At 37.4% G+C, this 22,729-nt stretch overlaps 1 protein-coding gene across 1 annotated transcript in view; it reads right to left on the reverse strand.

The window, feature by feature from the left end:
- LOC150105827 (uncharacterized) overlaps window positions 1-22,729 on the reverse strand; it is a 112,179-nt gene that overhangs the window by 11,666 nt on the left and 77,784 nt on the right. The window contains exons 7-8 of the mRNA XM_090393611.1: window positions 9,219-9,270; window positions 2,390-2,489 (exon numbers count right to left, since the gene is read on the reverse strand). Of these exons, the coding sequence (XP_090249737.1) occupies window positions 2,390-2,489; window positions 9,219-9,270 (152 nt within the window). The remainder of the gene's footprint in view (window positions 1-2,389; window positions 2,490-9,218; window positions 9,271-22,729) is intronic.

The raw sequence follows: 22,729 nt of genomic DNA on the forward strand, positions 1-22,729 counted from the left end.
CTTTATTAACAGTAACTCGACATACAAATGCAGAACATTTAGAAATTTGTAATGTTCAGTAATTTTTTTTACGCTTTTAGCTGCATACATAAATTATTGTTCTTATTCTAGAAATATTATCATACTGTAATGTAACAATATAAATAATTTTTAGTTTAGTTTTCTTTTTATATCCTTCAATTTAGTGTGTGTGTGTGTGTTTCAAACAACAAGTCTCAACAAGAAAAAAATAATTTTCAGTAATAAAAGTGAGCTGTGATCATTATAAATTAAGAAATCATCTGTTCTTAGCTTGATTAAATAGAGTTAATTTTGATAATAATAATGAAAATATTCTGATATTCAGTCTACAAAATGAATATCAGCATTTATTATTATATGGGCATCTGACTCAGTGGAGATGCCCATATAATAATAAATGCTGATATTCATTTTGTAGACTGACATAGTATTATTATCAAAATTAACTCTATTTAATCAAGCTAAGAATAGATGATTTCTTAATTTATAATGATCACAGCTCACTTTTATTACTGAAAATTATTTTTTTGAGAAGGGGGATTTAACCTAACTACCTCTACCAACCACATATATTTCAGATTATAGTTTATTTTCAAAACTGTTCAGAAGAGAATTAAAAATGCATCTCACCTTGGAGGCATGTAACTATACATTTTGTGTAAAACACATTAAAAATATATCTATTGTATTTCAAATAATACCAAAACTAATAAATACATTTCTTCAAATCAGAGAATAATATGCAATATTCTTTTCTTCATACTATAAGAAAATATTACACAATAATAATAATAATACGCAGTCTGTTCTTCTTCACTGGATATTTTTTTCAAAATCAAATTTCATTTAAGATGTTCTTTCTTTCTTTTTTGATTATTTGCTACTATTTTTGCCAACATTGAAAATTATAAACCTTGCATTCATATTGACATTGCTTTAATTGCATGTTTAACATGGTGTTAGGAGATACTTAATTTGTTTCATAATTGTTTAATTCAATTCACTTCATAATGCACAATTCTTAGAAATGGGGAAGGGGAAAATGCATTCGAAGTAATAAATACTTTACATATAATGTTACGGTGCATGAAAGCAAAACTGTGCCATACAAGTGCAGAACTATAAGTATTCTATAAGAACTTGGGGAAAGAAAAAAAACAACAACAGAATATATATATGATTAATTTATAAAATAACTGTTTCTTGAAAGTAATAATCTTCAATAAAGTTCTTTGAAAATTTAAAAAAGCAAGGTAATCTAAGTGTAATTAGGCAAAATGAACAATAATTCTGACATTTGTATTTCCAAGTTGATAGATTCATGTGAAGTTAATGATTACAACTATTTTCTGTCTGTACCCATCAATGGTGTTTCCCCCCCCTAATATAAAGAAACAAAAAAAAAAAAACATTTTGGTATGGAAGTTTCTCTTATTTTATCCTTCCACAAAAAACTATAATTGTATGACAAAGGACTAAAAATATAAAAATATACTGTATACATTTAGTCTAATATCATATCTATTTAAAATTACAGCTACACTGTATATGCTGCTTAGCAGAGCTGGCTCTGAAATGCAAGTTAACCTTGTTAAGTCTTCTCTTGAGTGTGAAGGATTATTGCATCTCTTAACTGAGATAATTGGCTTGCACTTCTTATCCATGATGCTCACAACTCTATTGTGTGTTTTGCATCGAAGCATACAATTTTGGTGGATGTGAAAATGTCATGACTGAAAAGGAGGTTCATCAGAAAGATCAGTAAATTTTTTACACTATTATAAAATGGAAAACCTGTGATTTCTATTTTTAAAAATTATTCCACTATTTTTTATGTAACTCCCACCCACAAAACAATGTAAAATCTATTGTACATTAGTACCATGGTTATGGATTTTTTAAAAAAAGTATCTATTTTTGTTTACATAATCCAGAAAACATGGAACATCTACAATGCAAGCACATAACTTAGAAGAAACAATGACAATTCGCAAGTGGTGAGCTGAATAAAAAATTCTACATTATCATATATTTTTGACAATTTTGTGAGTAAAGGGGTATATTCATATGCATTTGTGGCCATCAGAAAGTATCATTTTCAAACAAGAGTTATAACATTACAATACATTAACAAATGTTCATGTAATTTTCAAATAATACAGCAGACTCTCATTATAGCAAACACCATTATAACAAACTTACTCACTATAACAAACTAGTGAAAAGTCTCAAATTAAATCCCAATAGGCACAACACTTTTTTAAAGATAATTCAATATAGCAAATATTCATGAGGCAGCTAAGAATTCTCTATAGTGAGAGAAAACTGTATATTCATCAATGCAATGTGAAAACATTTTAAGACATACTGTGGATGACGTGTAGCAACAGAGTTTTCTTTAATCTTCTTAATAGTCTCTTCTTTTTCAGTAATCATGGTCAATAGTTTTTGCTTTTCTGCCATTATTTCTACAAGAAATCCATACAGGTATTTTGTTATTTTAAGTACATAAATGATTCAAAGCTAAACTATGCTTTTAATTGGTGGATGAACACCAATTGAATTATGTTTCAATTATCATACAGTGGTACATATTCTCTAATTTTCTACTCATTTATTATTTCAAGCATTGTAATAAATATACCACATTTTGCTTTCTTCCATCCCATTACAGGACCTAATGGATCCAATTAATCTAGCACTTGGTATGTATGCTGTTCCTCTCTGCTGAGTCCAGGATTAACAATGCAAATATCAGGGGTTATACCAAAAATTTTTAATGATGTTTTCAATCAGATTATTCAGATCACTGAGATAAAGAAAGAGAATAGAAATCCTTTAATATTTCCATCTTTCATTAATGCTGAATTCTTAATTAAGAGATACACACTGATGAAATATGGAGATATGTTTTTTGATACAAAATGTTCCAATGTATTTGTGTGTGTGTGTGTGTGTGTGTGTGTGTGTGCGCATTATTTAGGAAGATTACCCCCCCCCCAATTCTTTTGGTTGTATTTTTATTGATTAGCTGGTAGGTGATAGCATCCATTAACAATTTGAGTCCTATCGATGTACATCGATCACGTGTGAACCCAGAATCCCATCAATGCATATTTACATAGCTAAATTAAAAATTCCGAAAATAATAATCTATGCTTGAAATTCATTATCAGACTGTACTGTAGTTAAATTTCAACCTTCAGCTTCATTATCCATGAGGTTAACTAAATGGTTAACTTTTATGAAAAAAAGGGAATTTATATTAGTATATCTTAACGCCTGCATCATGTAGTGCATATTTCATTATTTTACTACATATTTCTAGTAATTTTTATGTTCTAATCATCTGCATCCTCAACATTCATGCTGCAATTTTTATTTGCTATAACAGTATTGTGCTTATATATTGGACAACCCTGGTTGCAGATACTAAAAAGTAACTGAATATTACCCAAAATATATATATGTATAATGTTATGTAATATGCCTTGCATTTCAAAAACTGAATGGCCTAATTCAATAATTTACCACTCAACTTTTGTGGCGAATAGTGGATAATTATAGTGATGTACACCCCTGTATAAAATGATATTTTCATCATAATAATAACACACATAAATTTTATTTATAATTTTCATTATTTATGTAATATTTAAGCAATATTTTGACTGAATTTGTTGAATTTTGAACACTAAAGAAAAAATTAACTTTTTATTTTTTTCAAAAACCTTGATTTCTTGCAACCTGTTTCTGGGGCTCATACCACATGTATAACTAAAATTTTTATTCCAATTAATTGTCAAAGATGCTAACTAAAAACAAAAAATTTTTGTTTTTAGTTAGCATCTTAGCAATTATTTGGATATTCCATAGAAATACTGCACAGCAATTTTTTAAATAGAGCTAAAAATGGTCACGACACATGGTTCTTTAAGTCCCAGTAGGTCTAGGACTCAAAGTGTTAATAATGCAACTTTTCTTTCCCCCAGCTGAATCTAATAACACCATCATGTTATCTTTGTCAGTTCTATGTGGTTCTTGTTCTAAATTCTTTTGGTATTTGTCCATCCTTTTTTAAGATTATATATTTAAGATGTTTGAAATCAGTAGATATCCAGTCTTCCCGTTCAGAGTTTATTTTTCACTTGGTTAGACTATAATAAGTTTAGTTTAATCCTTTATCCAAGTGTGAGCAAACAAAGTTTGCGCCTGAAAGTATCTTCAGGACTGGGGTAAGGTAGTGCAACACCAGGCAGAGAAAGCTCTCATCACTCCTATCTCAGTATTTCACTTAATGCAAAGCACATCTCCTTGCGGACATGTGTAATGCTAAGCATTAAGGCAAGGGCCACTATACATACCGGTTTCGACCTTTATTGAGGTCTCGTCAGTTGGAGCCAGGCCCAGTAGTGGAGATACAAAGGCAGAAGCAATGAGAGGTCATCCTAACCTATAGGAGTTGCCAAAGGGTGTGCAACCTTATTATTAAATTACCCCGGATTCAGAGAAAGATGTAGAGAGTTTATTTTTCACTTGGTTAGACTATAATAAGTTTAGTTTAATCCTTTATCCAAGTGTGAGCAAACAAAGTTTGCACCTGAAAGTATCTTCAGGACGGGGGTAAGGTAGTGCAACGCCAGGCGGAGAATTATTATAGTCTAACCAAGTGAAAAATAAACTCTCAACATCTTTCTCTGAATCTGGAGTAATTTAATAATAAGGTTGCACACCCTTTGGCAACTCCTATAGGTTAGGATGACCTCTCATTGCTTCTGCCTTTGTATCTCCACTACTGGGCCTGGCTCCCACTGACGAGACCTCAATAAAGGTCGAAACCTATATGGGTAGTGGCCCTTGCCTTAATGCTTAGCATTACACATGTCTGCAAGGAGATGTGCTTTGCATTATGGGAAATACTGAGATAGGAGTGATGAGAGCTTTCTCTGCCTGGTGTTGCACTACCTTACCCCAGTCCTGAAGATACTTTCAGGTGCAAACTTTGTTTGCTCACACTTGGATAAAGGATTAAACTAAACTTATTATCCAGTCTTCCCTTTTAGTTGTCAATGTAGTTGAGTTCATGGTACAGATGCTTTTGAAGACGTTGCGACAACAATTATAGTAGACAACTGATTCCATCATTCATTCCTAAACCCTAAGTATTATTGTCAGAAAGAGTTCTGCTACATGCTACAGTCCATATTTCTGCACTGTAGTGCTAAGCACCTGAGTTTCTGAGGGGGGGGGGGGCAATTAGCCTATGCTAAAGGTTAAGTCCATCTGGCTAGCAATCAGAATGGAATCTTTAATGGTCTTTCTTCTAGTGGTCTGGTACTATGGAATCCAAAAACACTACCACAAACCTAGATATAAAAAGGAACAGAAAGCCTAACTTATCTATTGTCTCAGAAACAACAACAACAGTAGAAGTGATTCTTTAGATATGGTGATTAAATAATTATATAACTGACCCTTAGCACATGCATTAAACCTAAAGACTAAATAATTTGGATTCATATAGTAATAGTAAATAATAATTACTATCATTAATGGAACAAACAAGATTAATTTGTTAGTGTTATGAAAAATTTGTGGGCTGCAGCTTCACCACAGCAATCATCTTACTTCACTTTCCCCATTATACTAATGACTTCTCCTGGACAAGTAACTTGCATTCATGTCAAGAAAATGAGTTTTTGAGGGTTATCGACCTCAGACAGTATGTAACAGAGGGCACAAAAGGATTGAGGGGTCTTGGATTTGGTCATCTCATCAGAGGATGCAATTGTAAATGAGGTGTCAAATCATCCACCAATTGGTGAGAGTGACCATGAAGTGATTACCTGGGTGGTTGCCAGCAGTGTGAGAACCTCTGTGAGAAAAGGGTATATGTGGAACTACAAGGGGGGGGGGTGATTATGAAGAGCTCAGGAGACAGCTTGCAGGTGTAGCATGGAATGAGAAGTTAGCTGGAAAAGAGATCAATGCAGCTTGGGGGATTTTCAAAAACTGTTTAGTAGATGCAATGTCTAAATGTATTCCAAGGGTGAGAAGGTTAAATAAGGTAGGTGTGAGATGGATGAATAAAGAGATTAAGCATGCGATACATAGAAAAAGAGCATTGTGGAGGCAGCATAAGAGAAGTGGAAATAACCAATTCCATGAGGTCTACAAAGAAGACTAAGCAAGGAGGGGGTGACTTGGTTGGTGAGGTAGCTAAAGAGAGGTATGAACAGCAGTTGGCTAATGAAGACAAAAAAGAATCCTAAGGAGTTCTTTCAATATGTAGCCAGCAAAAGAAAGAATAATTATGGAAGGATGACATTGATTGCAGAAAATGGTATAAAGATAGCTGATGCAGAATGTGTGGTGGAGATATTTAATGAGCAGTTCATAAAGATCTTTCAATCTTGTGAATGTGACTTCATGGAGGGATTGAGAGCAGTTGATGATGGGGAGGAGAGACTGACTGTAGGTGAGCAAGAGGTGTATGGGGAGTTGAGTAAACTAGATGTTAATAAGGATGTGGGACGTGATAATATATCACCACGTATTCTGAAAGAATGTGCCAGGGAGTTCACATCTGCCTTGACATATTTTTTTAATACAAGTCTTGCAATTGATCAAGTTCCTAAGGAGTGGAAGGAGGGCAAGATTGTGCCACTTCATAAAGGAGGTGATAGAACTCAAGCATCAAACTATAGGCCTATCTGTGTGTCAGGTGTTGTGGTTAAGTTGTTGGAGAAGCTTGTGAGAACTAGGATCCAGAGTTGGGTTGATAACAATGGTATGATCTTTGATGGACAGCATGGATTTGCTAAAGGGAGGTCATGTTTTAGTAATCTACTTACTTATTACAATAAAGTGACTGCTTCCTTGGACAGAGGAAAAGGATACACAGTAATATACTTGGATTTCGCAAAGGCGTTTGATAGAATACCTCATGATAGGTTGACAGTCAAACTAGAGCAGATGGGGTTGGATATTAGATTGGTGCATTGGATTGGAGACTGGCTATCTGATAGGTATCAACAAGTTGTGTATGGGGGAGCGATATACAGAAATAGGACACTAGTGGAGTGCCTCAGGGGTCTGTTTTAGGTCCATTGCTGTTTAACCTGTATATTAATGATATAGGTGAAGATTTGGATGGAGATATTCAGTTGTTTGCAGATAATGCAAAGTTGGGATGAACCATGAAGTGTAGTGAAGATGTTGTGGCCTTACAGGAAGACTTGAATAGATTGAGTGATTGGGCATGGAAATAGGGATGCGAGTTCAATGTTGCAAAATGTAAGGTTTTAAAATTTGGAAAACAAAGATGGGATGCAGAATTTATGCTTGGTGAGAATATATTCTTGGAGGTAGAGGAAACAAGAGATCTGGGGTGATAGGTGTAAGGATCTAAAATTTAGGGGACACATCGCCAAAATTGTGAAGACAACACAAAGGCTTCTGGGAATGATGCGGAGGACACTGAAGTGTAGAAGTAGGGAGATTCTTGTTCCGTTGTATAAGGCTTTGATTAGGCCACACATGGACTATTGTGCCCAGATTTGGTCACCGGGTTTTCAGAAGGATGAAGAGATGTTGGAAAGGGTCCAAAGGAGACTGACTAGGGTAGTTTTTGACCTCTGGAATGTCGAGTATGAGGAAAGATTGAGAAGATGTAATTTGCAGAGTCTGGTGGACAGGAGGAAGAGGGGAGATATGATATAGACCTAGAAGTTGATAAGGGGGTTGTTATGGGATCAATACTGGAGAAGTTATACAGAGACTAGTTAGTGGGAGATCAGGGGAGAACCAGAGGTCATCCCTGGAAACTGTATAAAGAGGGTGTGAGTAGGGGAGTGAGAGGCAGGTTTTTTTCGTGCAGAGTTGTGAATGATTGGAATGCCTTGCCTGAGAATGTGGTGTCTGCAAAGTGTCTGAATATGTTTAAAACATGGTATGATGAGGTGTGTGTGTGTGTGTGTGTGTGTGTGTGTGTGTGAGAGAGAGAGAGAGAGAGTGAGTGAGTGAGTGATAAAAGGACCTCCCAGATGAGTCTTTGACACCATGAGGTCTTGGGGTGATGGTAATAATAATAATGTCAACCTAATTAATGATCTCACAAGACAGTTAATTCTGCCTGCTATGTCTGTCATAGAAGACAAGATTTCTAGGCCATTTTTAGGGTAAAAACCGGAGTTTCCAGGAGGAAAAATTCTATCCTTCCCATATAGACAGCTAATTCACCTTTATTCATAAATCCCTTATAAAGGTTCTCCACATCCTGAAAGTGGATGTGAATCCAGGTGTTTCTAGTGCAAAAAGCATCATCATCAATGCTGATTGGTTATTGTGGAAAAACCTCCTCAGCTCAAAGTTGCTTGCAATTTCCTACAACAGTGCATTAACAGAGAGCTTATCGCACACATTCTATTGACAGTTAGTTAGTATATGCCAAAGTAACTAAGGCTATGAGGTTTGCAAATTATGCAGGATTTAAAAAAAAAAAAAAAAAAAAGAGATTGCAGGAAGAAAAACTCCTTGTCACTTTCTCATGAGACCATCTAACTTTTCTTTAGATAAAAAGCTGTTATGATTTTTCTTTTGTGATATTACTGGAATCAAACCAAGGTCTATCCAGTTACCAGTTGTGTAATGAAGATATTACTGATGTTGGTAACCATAACAAACTGACCCTCAATGATCAACTGGTTCATTATTTCTCATCTATCAATTTTCATGGAATGGTTCAAGCACCTGGCTATCGCATATAATGAAAAATTACTGTTAAGCTGTTCAATTAAACCATCTTGAAATCTTTACAAATATTAGCTACTACTAACATTTCTGGTTTTGATTTTCTTCCATACTTTTAAGATGTGCATTCACTGTATACATGTGGCTCATTTACTACTTTCAGAGGATGTCTAAATATACATTTGAAAATATAATGCACATACAAGTTCAAATTTATTTTCCTATCATATTTCAAAATATTAAAATAGAAATATGAAGATAATATTTCCTATCATCTCATTTTCAAAAAGCAGAATATTTTAAAAGTTTAAATATCCTAATATCCTTTAATGAAAGTTGTTTTACTATAAAAATACTTTAATTATGCTTTTAAGTTACTTCTTTAGCAATTTAATTCAAGGAAAATGTAAAAAAATATTTTAGAATCAAAAAACAAAGATACATACGATATAATCTTCCTTTCTTTTCTATCTGCTCTTTCCGTAACTGATTTAATTCCTAGTAAATTAAGAGACAGTATTCTTGAAAAAAATCACATTATCCATCCTAAAGAATAAACACTGACTTGAACATCTTAAATGATTAAAAAATATCTTTGTGTTAAGGCTTGAGTGCTGGGAGGAACTAATGTCAGAGGACTGATAGAGTGAAACAGAACTGAGAAAGGATTAAAAACACTATTTAATTCTTCCAATATTTCACCTCAGTCATAGAGTCATCTTCAGGGAGTACAATGTGAGACTTGTAACACATGCAGGTACACAAAACTAAGTGAAACATATGGACAAAAGACTAAAATTCTAACCAGGTAGAGAGCCATCTGTGGGTACCTGTTGGCTGCCTTGGATGTAAACTGGGATCTAGAAGTATCTGTTTCCCATATTTTGGGAAGTTTTATGCAAACATATTTATTTAGGTTAGGCTGATTTTTGAGAGTAAAAGTAGATTCTAGTTAAAAGTTAAAACTAGAATGAAAATAGACAGATTACCAAAACAAGCCTTAAAGTACAAGCCATTAGGAAAAAGAAAACCAGTACATGCTCTTAAACGATTACTTCTAAGGCCGGAACAGGCCACGCTAGACCTAAATCCTTGATATGAATGATGATGACGGGTAGACCTACCAGTTTTACCATATTCGGAACTGAAATCCTACGGAATAGGTTGGTTACTTCTTATTCCAGGAGGTGCCCTATGTCTGTAGAAGAGCGTGTTCACAGGGCCAATTTGTCTGTTCTGGGGGAACGAAAAACCTTAGTTTCTAGGTGAAAAAACCCCCTACCTCCGTATGAGACCAGCTAATTCACCTTTAGTTGAAAGAGACCAGATAAAGGTTCCTCACGTCACTGACAGGAATTGAACCCAAGTCTTTGCAACCAAAGGGATTCATCTATACTGACGGAGCTATGGAGGCTCAGTTGCTATTACCAGATCTAATATTCTTGCACTGCATGTCCCTTCCACAACATGCTGCCTAAGGAAGTTGTCCCTCAGTAATTCTATAAATTCTCTTTCCCTTCCTCTTGCATGCTTTCTCCTCCATCTGGTCTAGTCATAAGTACTGTTACAACTCGAAAAGTGCATAAACCTTTAATCTATCAGTAAATCATTTATATCTTTCAGTACATACAAATGTATAATGGACATATAGCAGCACTCAATATTCGAAATGTCTCCCTCCCTCCCTTGTCTTCCCACATGCCTGAAGTCTGTGAGGCCACATATCGATGGTGGTATGTACAACATCCAATAGAAACACTGCCACTGCTTGCTCCAAATCCATCTTCAGGCTGGCTATGCTGGGGTGCTTTCTTGCAGGCTACTCTCTCAAGCTATGACCATAATTTGAATTCCAATGGATTCAGATCGAGACTTCCAAATGACGATATGTGGTTGGGCACATTCACCTCCAACCACTGGTGTGTGTGTGGTCCTTGCCCTGTGTGTGTGTGTATGGAGGGGAGGGGATGAGTCCTGTTGGAAGGTGAAGGTCCACTGCATACCATGAAACAAGGCATTGTTAAGGGGTCATACCATCACAAGTTCCATCAGTGTCTTGATACACTTCGAATAGAGGTTTAGATCCCTTTCTCACAAAAATGCAACTTGGATTCACCCCCATGATACCTCACCCCTACTAAACCATCACTGACATGGCATGATGACCTCTCTGAATCCAGAGTGCTGGGGCACAAGCTGTGTGACCATATACCTGGGGCATATACCTGATTGTTTTGATGGTTAAACAACTCTTCAATGGTGAAAATCTTCTCAACAATCTTTTCACTCAGGTTCAGTAGGATGTTTGTGTACCTGAATTAAGCTCTGAATGTTAAACGTTATAATGACACAAAAGACATATCTGACCATCAAAGAACAGGTCAACCACATTGCATTAGGATGCAACAGCTTGAGAAAGCTGTGAAGGTACACTGCCGCTGTAATCCTGTGAGAATACAGAAAGTGATGTTGCGAGAGATGAATGTTTTGCAGAGAATGTCACATGTATTAACTGATGATCTATATGTGAGAGCTTATCATTCTACTGGACACTTCCTAATACCACAACTTATGTGGCACACTGTGATAACTCATCCTATCTTCATGGATGATGGTAAGATTTTGTAGTGTGGGCTTGTCAGTGGCCTTAAGCATGTAAAATCACACTATTTTATACTTCTGCAAGAGGAGAGTGATGTTGCTGATGTTTTGACAGAATCTAAGACACTTCCACTGTAGTAACGCTTTATTTGTTTTTTGTAAATCCAACTGGTTTCCAATGTTGCAAGGCTTGATTTTACTGGCCTTTGATATTTTTATTTTTTGGAAAGGAGTGGGGGGGGGGATGGATAATCAACTGCTATTTCACCCTCCTCAGGAAAAATATCCACGACGTCATCAAACTGAATTCCATCCAGGCCACTGGGTATTTTAATGGTTTGGTTTTCTTGGAGAGGGACACATATCCATCCGATCTATTAATGGATCTGAGATGCATGTTTCATTATTTTTTTTTTACCTAAGGGATTTTCGATCTAATGGAATCATTTTTGGTGTATCTCTAGAAGTGAGGCCAAATTCATTTTTCTTTTCGATTTGCTCATTGAGAGAAGTGAGACAGTCATAATGTGTTAAGGTCTCCTTGGACACTTAGCAGTTGCCTTTCTCAGATTAAAAAAATATTTACTATTAGGTGTTGTTTCTACTGTTGTGGTATACACTCATGAGAAGTTGAATTAGAGATACCTGCCTAGTAGCAGGTAGCACTCCCTTTCACCTTGATGATGGCGGCAATACAGAATGGCATGGACTCTACAAGGCACCAGAAGCATTGGAGAGCCAAACTTTTTTTTTTTTTTTTTTTAAATGTTGGGCCCTAGAATGATGACATCATGAGGGTTGATGAATCGTGGGACAAATTGAAATCTGTCTTCATAGAGAAATGTACCAATACCTTATGTCCTAATAGAGCAGTAAAAAAGAAAGATTGGATGACTGATGAAATTCTTTCTCTCATGGATCAATGCAGATCATATAAAAATCATAATCCAACAAAATATAAAGAGGTTCAGAAAATTATTAAACACAAGATCAAAAAAGCAAAAGAAATCTGGATGAATGAAAAATGTAAAGAAATAGAAATTCTACAGGAAAAACATGACAATTTTAATCTACACAAAAAGATGAAAGAGACCTCAGGTATATGTAAGAAAAAACAATTCTGTATCCTTCGAAACAAAAAGGGAGAAATTATATCCAAAAAGGATGACAAAATACAAGAATGGGTGAAATATATAGAAGAACTCTTTACTGATAACAGACAGAACCCAGAAAATACTTATGAACATATGGAAGGTCCATGCATTCTAAAATCAGAGGTAGAATGTGCACTAAACTCAGCTGAAAATGGTAAAGCCCTAGGACCAGATAGAATACCAGCAGAAATAGTAAAGTTATTAGAAGGTGACAACATTAACATATTAGTAAAGCTATTTAATAAGATCTACGATACAGGCATAATCCCTCAAGACTGGTTACAGTCGACCTTCATCATGCTACCTAAAAAAGTAAATGCGAAAACTTGTAATGACTATAGAATGATCAGCCTAATGAGTCACGTTCTCAAAATGTTTCTGAAAATAATTCAAAAAATATACAGAAAATGTGAAGACACCATCAGTGATACCCAATTCGGCTTTAGAAATGGCTTGGGAACAAGAGAGGCCCTTTTCTGTTCTCAGATCTTATTTCAAAAATGTATGGACCAAAACAAGGTAATATTCATTTGCTTTATCAACTTCGAGAAAGCATTTGACAAAGTCCAACATGCTAAAATGATTGTACTATTAAAAAGAATTGGATTAGATGGTAAAGACATCAGGATCATTGAAAACTTATATTGGAACCAAAAGGCATCTGTTCAAGTTGATGACATTATTACAGACTCCATTAACATCAAACGAGGAGTAAGGCAAGGATGTGTGCTGTCACCTCTTCTTTTTAACATCTACTCAGAAGCCATATTTCAAAACGTCTTGGAAGGAAGAAAGGAAGGGATTAGTGTAAATGGTGAAATCATCAGTAACATCCGATATGCCGATGATACAGCTCTTCTGGCTGACAATATTCAGGATCTTCAAAATCTTTTGGAACTAATAAATGAAGAGAGTGAAAAAATGGGATTAAAAATAAATATCACCAAAACTAAATTCATGGTCATAAGTAAGAAACCAATTCTTAATTTAGCACTTTCTTTAAATAGGAAACAAATAGAAAGAGTGGCAAAGTTTAAATATCTCGGATGCTGGTTAAATGAAGATTGCAATCCAGAAATGGAAATAAAAGTTAGAATTGAAATGGCAAGAAAAAATTTTCTCTTGATGAAATCAACACTGTGTAACCGCAATTTAAACTTAGAGCTTAGAGTATGCATGGGTAAATGCTATGTATGGTCTGTACTGCTGTACAGTGCAGAAACTTGGACCTTAAAGACAACATCAATAAAAAGACTTGAAGCCTTTGAGATGTGGTTATACAGACGAATGTTAAAAATCCCATGGACAGCAAAAACGTCCAATCAGGAAGTACTGGAACAAATGGGGAAATCACGTGAACTTTTAGATACCATAAAAAGAAGGAAAACTGCATATCTTGGTCACCTACTTCGTAATGAAAAATATAAGATACTTCAACTGATTATAAAAGGGAAGATAAATGGAAGAAGAGGACAAGGAAGATGAAGAAAATCTTGGCTGGCAGATATCAGACAGTGGACTGGTATGAACTCTGAGAGACTGCTCAGAATAGCTAAGAATCGCTCAAAATTTGCCAAGGTGTCGCTGACTTCCGATAGGAGATGGCACTCAAAGAAGATGATGTTGTATTCCTTGGGAAATAAGTCAGGGGAAGACTGTTCCACAGTACTGCAGTAGCAGGGATGAATGAGGAGGAAAAGAAACTTGTTCTGTGGGTTTCGAGGTGTACTGTGAAAGGAGGTTGGGCGACAGCTGTATGTGTTCCAATGGCCTTAGTAGTACAGAGTGGGGGAATTATTGATGCTGTTTCAGATGAACATTTCCCATGGAAATATTTATAGAATATACAGATTGACCAAGCATCTATGTGAAAGTGAGGGGAGCGAGTTGGTGAAAGATGGGTCATTTATTAGTCTAATTGCTCTCCTCTGTATTCAGTCAAGCATTTTGAGGGAGCTTTTTGGAGTCCCACTCCAGATGTGAGAGCAGTATTCGAGAGCTGGGAGGATTTGTGACTTGTACAATGCTAACAGCTGTTTAGAGGTGAAATAGTGTCTTGAGCGAAAGAGAAAACCTAGTTTTTTTGGAAGCTGAGGATGCAATGGTTGTGATGTGTTTATGTCAGGGTAATTCCGAGAAAAGAAATTTCATCTTGTCTGGGAATTTGAGTGTTATCGAAAACAATGCCGTGGGAAAATGGTTCTTTTTTTTTTTTGTGAGAAATAAGACAGAACTGAGTTTTACTAGCGCTGAAGTTGACAAGGTTATCTGAGCCCCATTGGCGGATGGCTTGGAGGTTGGAATTAAGGGCAGTGGTGGTTGATGTTCTGTGGGTTGAAGTGAGTTGTGTAGAGTAGGGTTTGTCAAATGAAAGGGAGGAATGTAATGTGCTGTCATCTGCAAAACTGTGTATTGGGTTAGAGGTCAACTGAAGTAGGTCATTTATATATAGAAGGAAGAGAGTCGGTGAGAGAACTGAACCTTGTGGGACCCAAGCATTAGTTGGATAGTGAGAGGATAGGGAGCCACCTACCATCACACATAGTATGCATCCAGACAGGAAACTGGCAATCCATCTGCAGAAGTCCTGAGGTAGTCCAAATGATGGGAGTTTGCTTAGTAAGCCTTTGTGCTAGACTCGATCAAAACCTTTAGAGATATCAAGTGCAACTACTTGGGATTCACCGAATTTCTCATGGCGTTGGTCCAGTGATAGGTGATGTATGAGAGTAGATCTCCTGTTGAACAGCTTTGACGGAATCCATACTGGTGGTCGCTTAATAGTCGGATAGATTAGGAGTTGAGAGTTGATGTTTTTCTCCATTACTTTAGATAGGACTGAAGTGAGTGAGATAGGACAGTAGTTAGATGGCAGTGATTTGTAACCCTTTTTAGGAATGGGTTGAATATAGGCCAGTTTCCAGGCTTTGGGATATATACCAGTGGAGTAGGAAAGTGTGTACAGGTAGCATAGGATAGGAGTCAGTTCTGATGCACAGACCTTCAGGATAATTGGGGGAATGAAGTCAAGGCCAGGAGACTTTTTTGTGTCTAATTTAGACAACAGGTTTGTGATATCTTTTTGGCAAAAGGATACAGGAGGCATTGTATGTTGGGCAATTGGAGGGCATTTGCCATTGTCAGTTATGTGTGCATTGGAGGCAAAGTGTGATGCCAGGAGGTTAGCTTTTTCTATGGGTGATGTTGCAATTGAGCCATCTGGGTACGATAGAGGTGGGAATAGTGTAGGGCAAAAGTTAAGGCCAATTGCCTTGGCAAGAGACCAAAAGGCACGGCTGCTGTTTGGACAGGCTACAAGCTTCATGCTTTTTGCCCGTTCAAATTCTGTTTTGGAAGTATTGATAATTTTTTTGCATCTGTTTCAGGCTTCAGTATAGGCATTGAATGAGGATGGGTTTTTGATTTGAGCAGGTTGTGGTATGACTGATTTTTCATTTGTACAGCCTTGGCACATTTTTTGGAGAACCAGGGTTTAGTTAGGGGACAGCAGGTCTGAGTAGTGTGGGGAATATATGTTTTCATGCAAGTGAGTATCACTTTGGTGATACGTTCGTTGCATATGTTTGGACTGGAAGACCGGAAACAATAGTCCAACCATGGGAATGAAGCAAAGTAGTCTTGGAGACTGTCCCATTTGGCACTGTTATAATGCCAAAACTACTCTTGTGTGGGAGTGACTGTGTAAATGTTGTTGCATGGAGGAGGAGATGAGTACTAAGTTATAGTCTGAATTACCCGGGGGGGGGGGGGGCGGCTCACTACATTCACTGCATATTTGGAGGGGGTCACTAGTAAGGAAGAGATCTAGGGTATTTGGGGAGTGGTTTGGGTTATCTGGTATTCTGGTCGAATTTTGAACAATTTGTGTAAGGTCATTAGTGACTGCAAATGTTTCAGCATCTCTCTGCCTGCAGGATCTATATAACTGGAAGAGGAGAGCCAATTGGTGTTATGGACGCTGAAATCACCCAGGAGGATGATTTCACTGTTAGGAGAGTGGGACTGAAGAAACTCAACTTTTAGAGAGAGGAAAAGAAGAGGAAAAGAGTGGATATATGCATAGACACCACCCTTGGGTCGAAAGGAGTTAAATAGTGTATAGTTAGGAAGGTTGAGATGAATAGTGCTAGGGAAAGGTGAGATTTGAGTTTCTGTTAAAAAGAGTAGGTGGGGTTTGGTGGACTGCAGATGGTAGTGGATGCTATTTAAGTTGGAGTTGAGACCATGGATGTTGGTGAAGTGAACATGCAAGGTTCTGTGAGGCATGGATTTGACCCTAAGGATCTTGCACATTTCCTATGCAGTGTCTGCATACTGGTGTCCTAGGTGGCTACTAGTGGCGTCACTTGGTTTTTGTACTAATTTGGTTTGTTTGTAGTCTATCATCCAACTGTTGTCTCCATTTTGGCATTTTTCTTCTAGTTGTCTTCGGAGTTGGCATCTTTGTTCTCTCTGGGCAAAGTTTAAATCAGGTCAAGCACGTATGAGCGACTGAGGGCAAGTATCCTTTAGCTTGTTGTTTATCGCTGTTATAAATTTGGATGTGTTTACTGGTGAGTTGCAGATCACTTTCACGAGACATGGAAAGTTCTTTCTGCCCTTTCTTTTGTTTATGGGTCCGATACGACGATATTTCTGGGATCGAAATTGCATTCTCCTGCTAGTTTGCTGACATCTTCTTTTAAGGATATACTGTTTTCCTTCAGAAAATTCAGGATAACAGTGTTGAGTTTCCTATTTTTGGCCTTGAGCAACTCGTGTACTGATGATGCGATTAGCTCACGAAGTTCATTAGCAGGCAAAAACACACTTGCGATCAGGCGCTGGTCGTCGAGCGTCTCAAGCTTAGTTTCCAACTTTCCGATTTTGGAGGAGAAAGTATTGAACATAGCATTAAGCTGTTGTTTGAGATTTTCAACTTTTAGGTTTAGGATCTGTTTTACGGAAGGGAGGCACATTTTACAGAAGTAGGGCTGGTTAAGATCGGTAAAAAGCTCGTGTGCCGATTCATTTATTTTCGCGCAGGAAATATATAGAAAGTTGCAACAGAAATCGCACAATATACCTTTTTTCATTTCTTTGACTTCGGTTTCACAGCTGCAGCACTTTGTAATGTCATTTGGTTTGTTGGTGATCCATGACCGCTGCACAGCCTCCCACAATCCACGGAGATTGGTCACAGCAGGGTCCAGGGTGAGTATATCTCTCTTGACAGCATCCTGGATGTGTTCAATAGGATTGAGGTCAGGGGACCTCGGGGGCCAGCCAAGCATCTTCATGTCCGTGGAGTGTTCATCCACCCACTCGGCCACAATTCGAGAGCGGTGGGCCGGTGCATTGTCTTGCTGCAGGTACAGGTCTTCTGCAGGGTGCTGTAGGCACAGAAATGTGTGCACATGATCTGATAGCAGGTCCCTGTATCGTTTGCCAGTGTGGGACGATGGTAGATGTACCAGGGGACCAATTTCATCAAATGTAAACAGTCCCCATACGAGGATACCACCACCGGCCTGAACTGTACCCTGCTGGCATGAGGGAGCCATCGCTCCATGTGCTTGGTGACGCACTCGTACCCTGCCATCAGCGTGTACCAACGTGTAACTCGACTCATCAGTCCAGGTGACCTTTTCCCATGTGTCGAGGGTCCAATGGCGGTGTTCCTGCGGCCATGCTAATCATTGTGCCTTGTGATGTGCAGTGAGCAGAGGTATCCTAGTCGGGCAGTGGCTTCTGTACCCGATAGCGAGGAGATGGTTCTGGATGGTGTGGCTGCCTCACACGTCTTTGTTGTCCAGCATCGAATTGGCGAGTGATCTGCGGCACTGTGGCCCGTCTATCCACTGTTACCATCCAAGCTAGCCGATGGAATCTCCCCCCGTCATCGATACGTTGTACATCACGGCAGTTTTCCCTGGCGGTCGTGGTTTTACCTGATTCCATGTACTCACGGTACACTCTTGACACGGTGGCCCGTGAAAAGCCCAGTGCCTGCAAGACTTCGGAGATGGAGTGCCCCATATGTCTGGCTCCGACTATAATTCACTGAGATCTCGAGTCTTCCCCATTCTGTGCTCGACTATTACTCAGATGGTCAGTACAAGGTCTCACGACATCCCCGTCACACACCACATGCCACTATTCCATTCGCTGGGGCGACCACAGCACCATTTCGCCAACACGGCAGGTATCTCTAATTCAACTGCTCATGAGTGTATTTCCTCTTCACCTACTGATAAGGAATGTTCTGCTTGTTTTGATTTTTTGAATCTCCTTTCCATTCTTCCGCCTTATGCATGCTTGAGAGTAGGCTGGATATTCTTCCTCACAATTAGGCAATTTGGTATTTTGCAACTACAGTCTTTATGTGTAGTTTTTATGCCGTTTACTGCACATTGGGCACATATAGCATAGCTGTGATAGGCAGTGTGAGAATGATCATATTTGTAACAACTTAAAGCAATGCAAAGGCAGTTAAGATATTTTTCAATGATGTGGAAGGTTTCAGGTGATGAATGAAATGAAACAATATTCTTGAAACCAAGTGATCACCTCCTATGTTTAGGCCATCACTCTTTGGTCCTTTTGGAGCAAATTTCCTTGTCAGGAACATCAATGAGGTCCCATTCCAATGTTACTCAGTTAAAAAATATTTAAAGTTTTCTAGGGATTACTATGATTGGTATTCCCCAACTGATGCTGCATGAAGGAATTGTTTTGTTTCTTGATGGCTATTTGAACAAGAATGTTCTATGAATAGTGACTCTGGGGATCCTGCCTATCCTTCTGGACAAAGAAAGGTGACAATTTCTTGACTGGATGTTCACCTTCAAATGTATGATTAAGAAAAAGAGTAATTTGTTCATGATGTTTTCTATTTCTTATTTTTGTTTCCTGTTGATGTACAAATAGTTTCAGTACTAAGTTTCAGACTTTTTAAGGGCCTCTGATAAATATGAAGATAAGCAATTACTCATTCTCAAAAAGGAGGTCGGCTCAGCACCAGAACTCACCATTCACAATGGAGTCACACATGAATGTCCAGTGTCCAGCAAGCAATGACTGCAATTGAGAAGAGTGGAATGCACGAACTTCCCCAGATGTCATACTGGCACAATAGCAACCCTTGGACCTTGTCCTTGGACCATGGAGATGGAAACTGAAGTTCCACTGACCTTGCAGGCAAGTCCATAAGCTGATTGATCGACAGGCCATCCAGGACTGCCTGTCTTGCCAAAGAGCCAGCCAAAGTAGGTCACATGCATGGCAAACACAGTGGCAGGGTGTTAGATCCCAGTCCCTTGTCTTCCACACCACCATTACTGGGATCACTGGGCGGTTCCCCCTTTGCCACAAAGCGAAGGAGGACCTCCCAGTGATCCCAGTGCCTCACATGTAAGTGGGGGGGGATCTGCAAGCTAGTCACTATATACACCTCCCAAATCAAAAAATTAAAATAATCAAAGAAAATGTGCCGAATTCTAATTTATTGCATAGAAAATAATTATTACCAAATATGAATTAGCATCATTTAAATCTACATACTTTGTAAATTGGACTGTGTTATGCATCACTTGACCAAGTGCCAAATTGATGTTTTGGAGATTAGTTTGCCATCTGACGTATAATGATGTAACCTACCTATAAAAAAATTGAGACCGACAGGAGTCTGTATTTTCACAGTTTTCTTTCAAAGAACTAAATGCCAAACGGAATACGTGCCTAAGAAAATTTTACAAAACATGATTTTCTTCCAAAAACATCAATTTGCCGCTTGGTCAAGCAATGCATAATGCGGTCCAATTATATAACCCTGTAAACACAAAAAAAGTAATATAATTTATAAGAAAACTTATTTGAAAACATTCACAAAATTAGAATAATGCAAAAATAAATGCACAAAAATAACAGTCAAAGGGAAACAACATGATAATTAGTACATTGTTACATCCTCCTTAGCTTTTATGACCGTTCATAAACGATCGGACATATTATTTACTAGTGGTTCACAGTCTTTTTTATCAAAACATGTCCATATGGTTACTGTTGTCCATACTGCAGACTAGAAACGAGTTCATTTTTACTTACAAACCTATCAACGAAATCTATAATTTGTTACCTTCTCCTAAGGACAAACTCTCACCTCTGATGTTACCTGGTATATGCTATGTAGGCCAGACAGGAAGATCAGGGGAAATTCGCATGAAAGAACACCAAAAAGACGTGCAAAAAAGAAGAGAAAACAAATCAGGCTTAGCATACTATACAACTTCACCGGCCATAATGTACTCTGGCAAAAAAACAAACATGTCCTACATTGAAAAAAATTGTTTCATAAGGAAATTTAAAGAAGCTACAAACATGCTTAGAATTCCAATGCAATGCAACAAAAACCAGGGCCTAATTATACACCAAGTTTGGTCAGCATTGATAAAAAAATATACCCAAGTCAGACCTCGGACAACGTGAACAAACAATGTGAAGCATCCAGCATTGGTCAAACTTAGCATTGCACTGAATCTACATTCGGATATTCAATTTAACAAACAGTTAGACAACTGCATAGAATGAACTATTTTGAGTAATTTTTCATTTCGTGTGTTTTAACTTTTAGTTACCTTTGACCCCTGAAAATGTAAGTCATACAACCTATGAAACTTGTCGGGTTGTTTTTTATTGTTATTTATTGTAATAAACATGTGGTCCAATTACCAGAATCTTCCTTATGAGTTCATTTTTGTTTCTTCAGGCACTTCTTGAAGACATTTCTTCATAATTTCTCATTGGGATTTAAATCTGGTGAGTTTGCTGACCAAGAAATTACATGGATTTGCCATTCTTTGAGCCAGCTAGTAGTGGTCTGGGAAGTGTTACAAGAAGCTGAATCTTGCTTAAAAAAGGAAATTACCATCACATAAATCTTCCGTTGCCGGTAACATAAAGTGCTCAAGAATTTCTTAGTACACTTTGGAATTGACTCTTTCGTACACAATACACAGCCTACCTTGATCCTTTGCGGTCATATAAGCTCATACTATGACAGACGTTGCAAATTTCACTGAATGTTTCATGCATTTTTTATCAAATGTTTCTTACTTAAGACTACCAACATGTATTCCTTGATGACAATGGAACACACAAAAAATACTTTAATCGCTAAAAAGTACCTTTTTCCAGTCCTCTTGACCATTATACCATCACACTCTAGCTGTCTTTTGCTTGGAAGTCATAAGTGATTTCATTTTAGGCACAAGTGATTTAAAACCCAATTTGTAAATTTGTTTCAACATTGTAGATTTAGATATGTTCACACCTAGTTCTTCTATCTCCTGTGAATATACCTTACACTTCAGAAGCGGTTTTTCTTCACAATAATCTTCAATCTCTCATCTCTTGATGTAGCTATTACCTTTTGACTGCTGTTATAGCGATTATTTTGAAAGCTCCAGTTATTAGAATACTGTCTCAATACTCTACTCATGCTTGCTTGAGAATATTTCAATTCCTTAGCTATAAACTGTTGAGTTTAGCCTTCTTTGTGTAGAGACACCATATGAAACTTCTTATGGTTCAACCCATGTTTAGCAAATGATTAACTGAAATCCACATGTAAACGATTCCTCACACACAAGTCAGTCCCACAGCTACTGAAATATATGCCATTTCTATGCTCTCCTCAAACCAATTAGAAAAATTATTCTAATTTTGTGAATATTTCAAAAAACAGTTTTCTTATAATTTATATTACATTATGTTTACATGCTTATATAATCTACACATATTTAACTGATGCTACATAACTGGTAATAATTATTTTCTATCCAATAAATTAGAATTACAATGGTTCAACACATTTTCTTTGATTATTTTAACTTTTTGATTTGGAGGTGTAGAACATCTGCTCAAACCTGATAGTAACCAATCAGGCCTCCCAGGGGTTAGTAAATAAACCAGCTGCCACTTCCTCTACTAGACCATACCTAGAGAGAGAGAGAGACGAGCATAGTGGAACACTGTTAGGATCATACACTGAATGGGAGATATGACTGCAAATTTCACACTGCACTGCATGTACATACTCTTAACTCCACTCCAAATACTTACTCATGCAATCCATTATAGATAATTTCAATACCACCACAAATCAAAAACTTCCTCAGAAAACAATACCAAAGAAAATAAAA

The sequence above is a fragment of the Typopeltis vanoorti genome, chromosome 6 (assembly GCF_054136105.1).
Source record: "Typopeltis vanoorti isolate ZY-2024b chromosome 6, IOZ_Tvanoo_1.0, whole genome shotgun sequence".
In the NCBI taxonomy this organism is placed as follows: domain Eukaryota; kingdom Metazoa; phylum Arthropoda; class Arachnida; order Uropygi; family Thelyphonidae; genus Typopeltis; species Typopeltis vanoorti.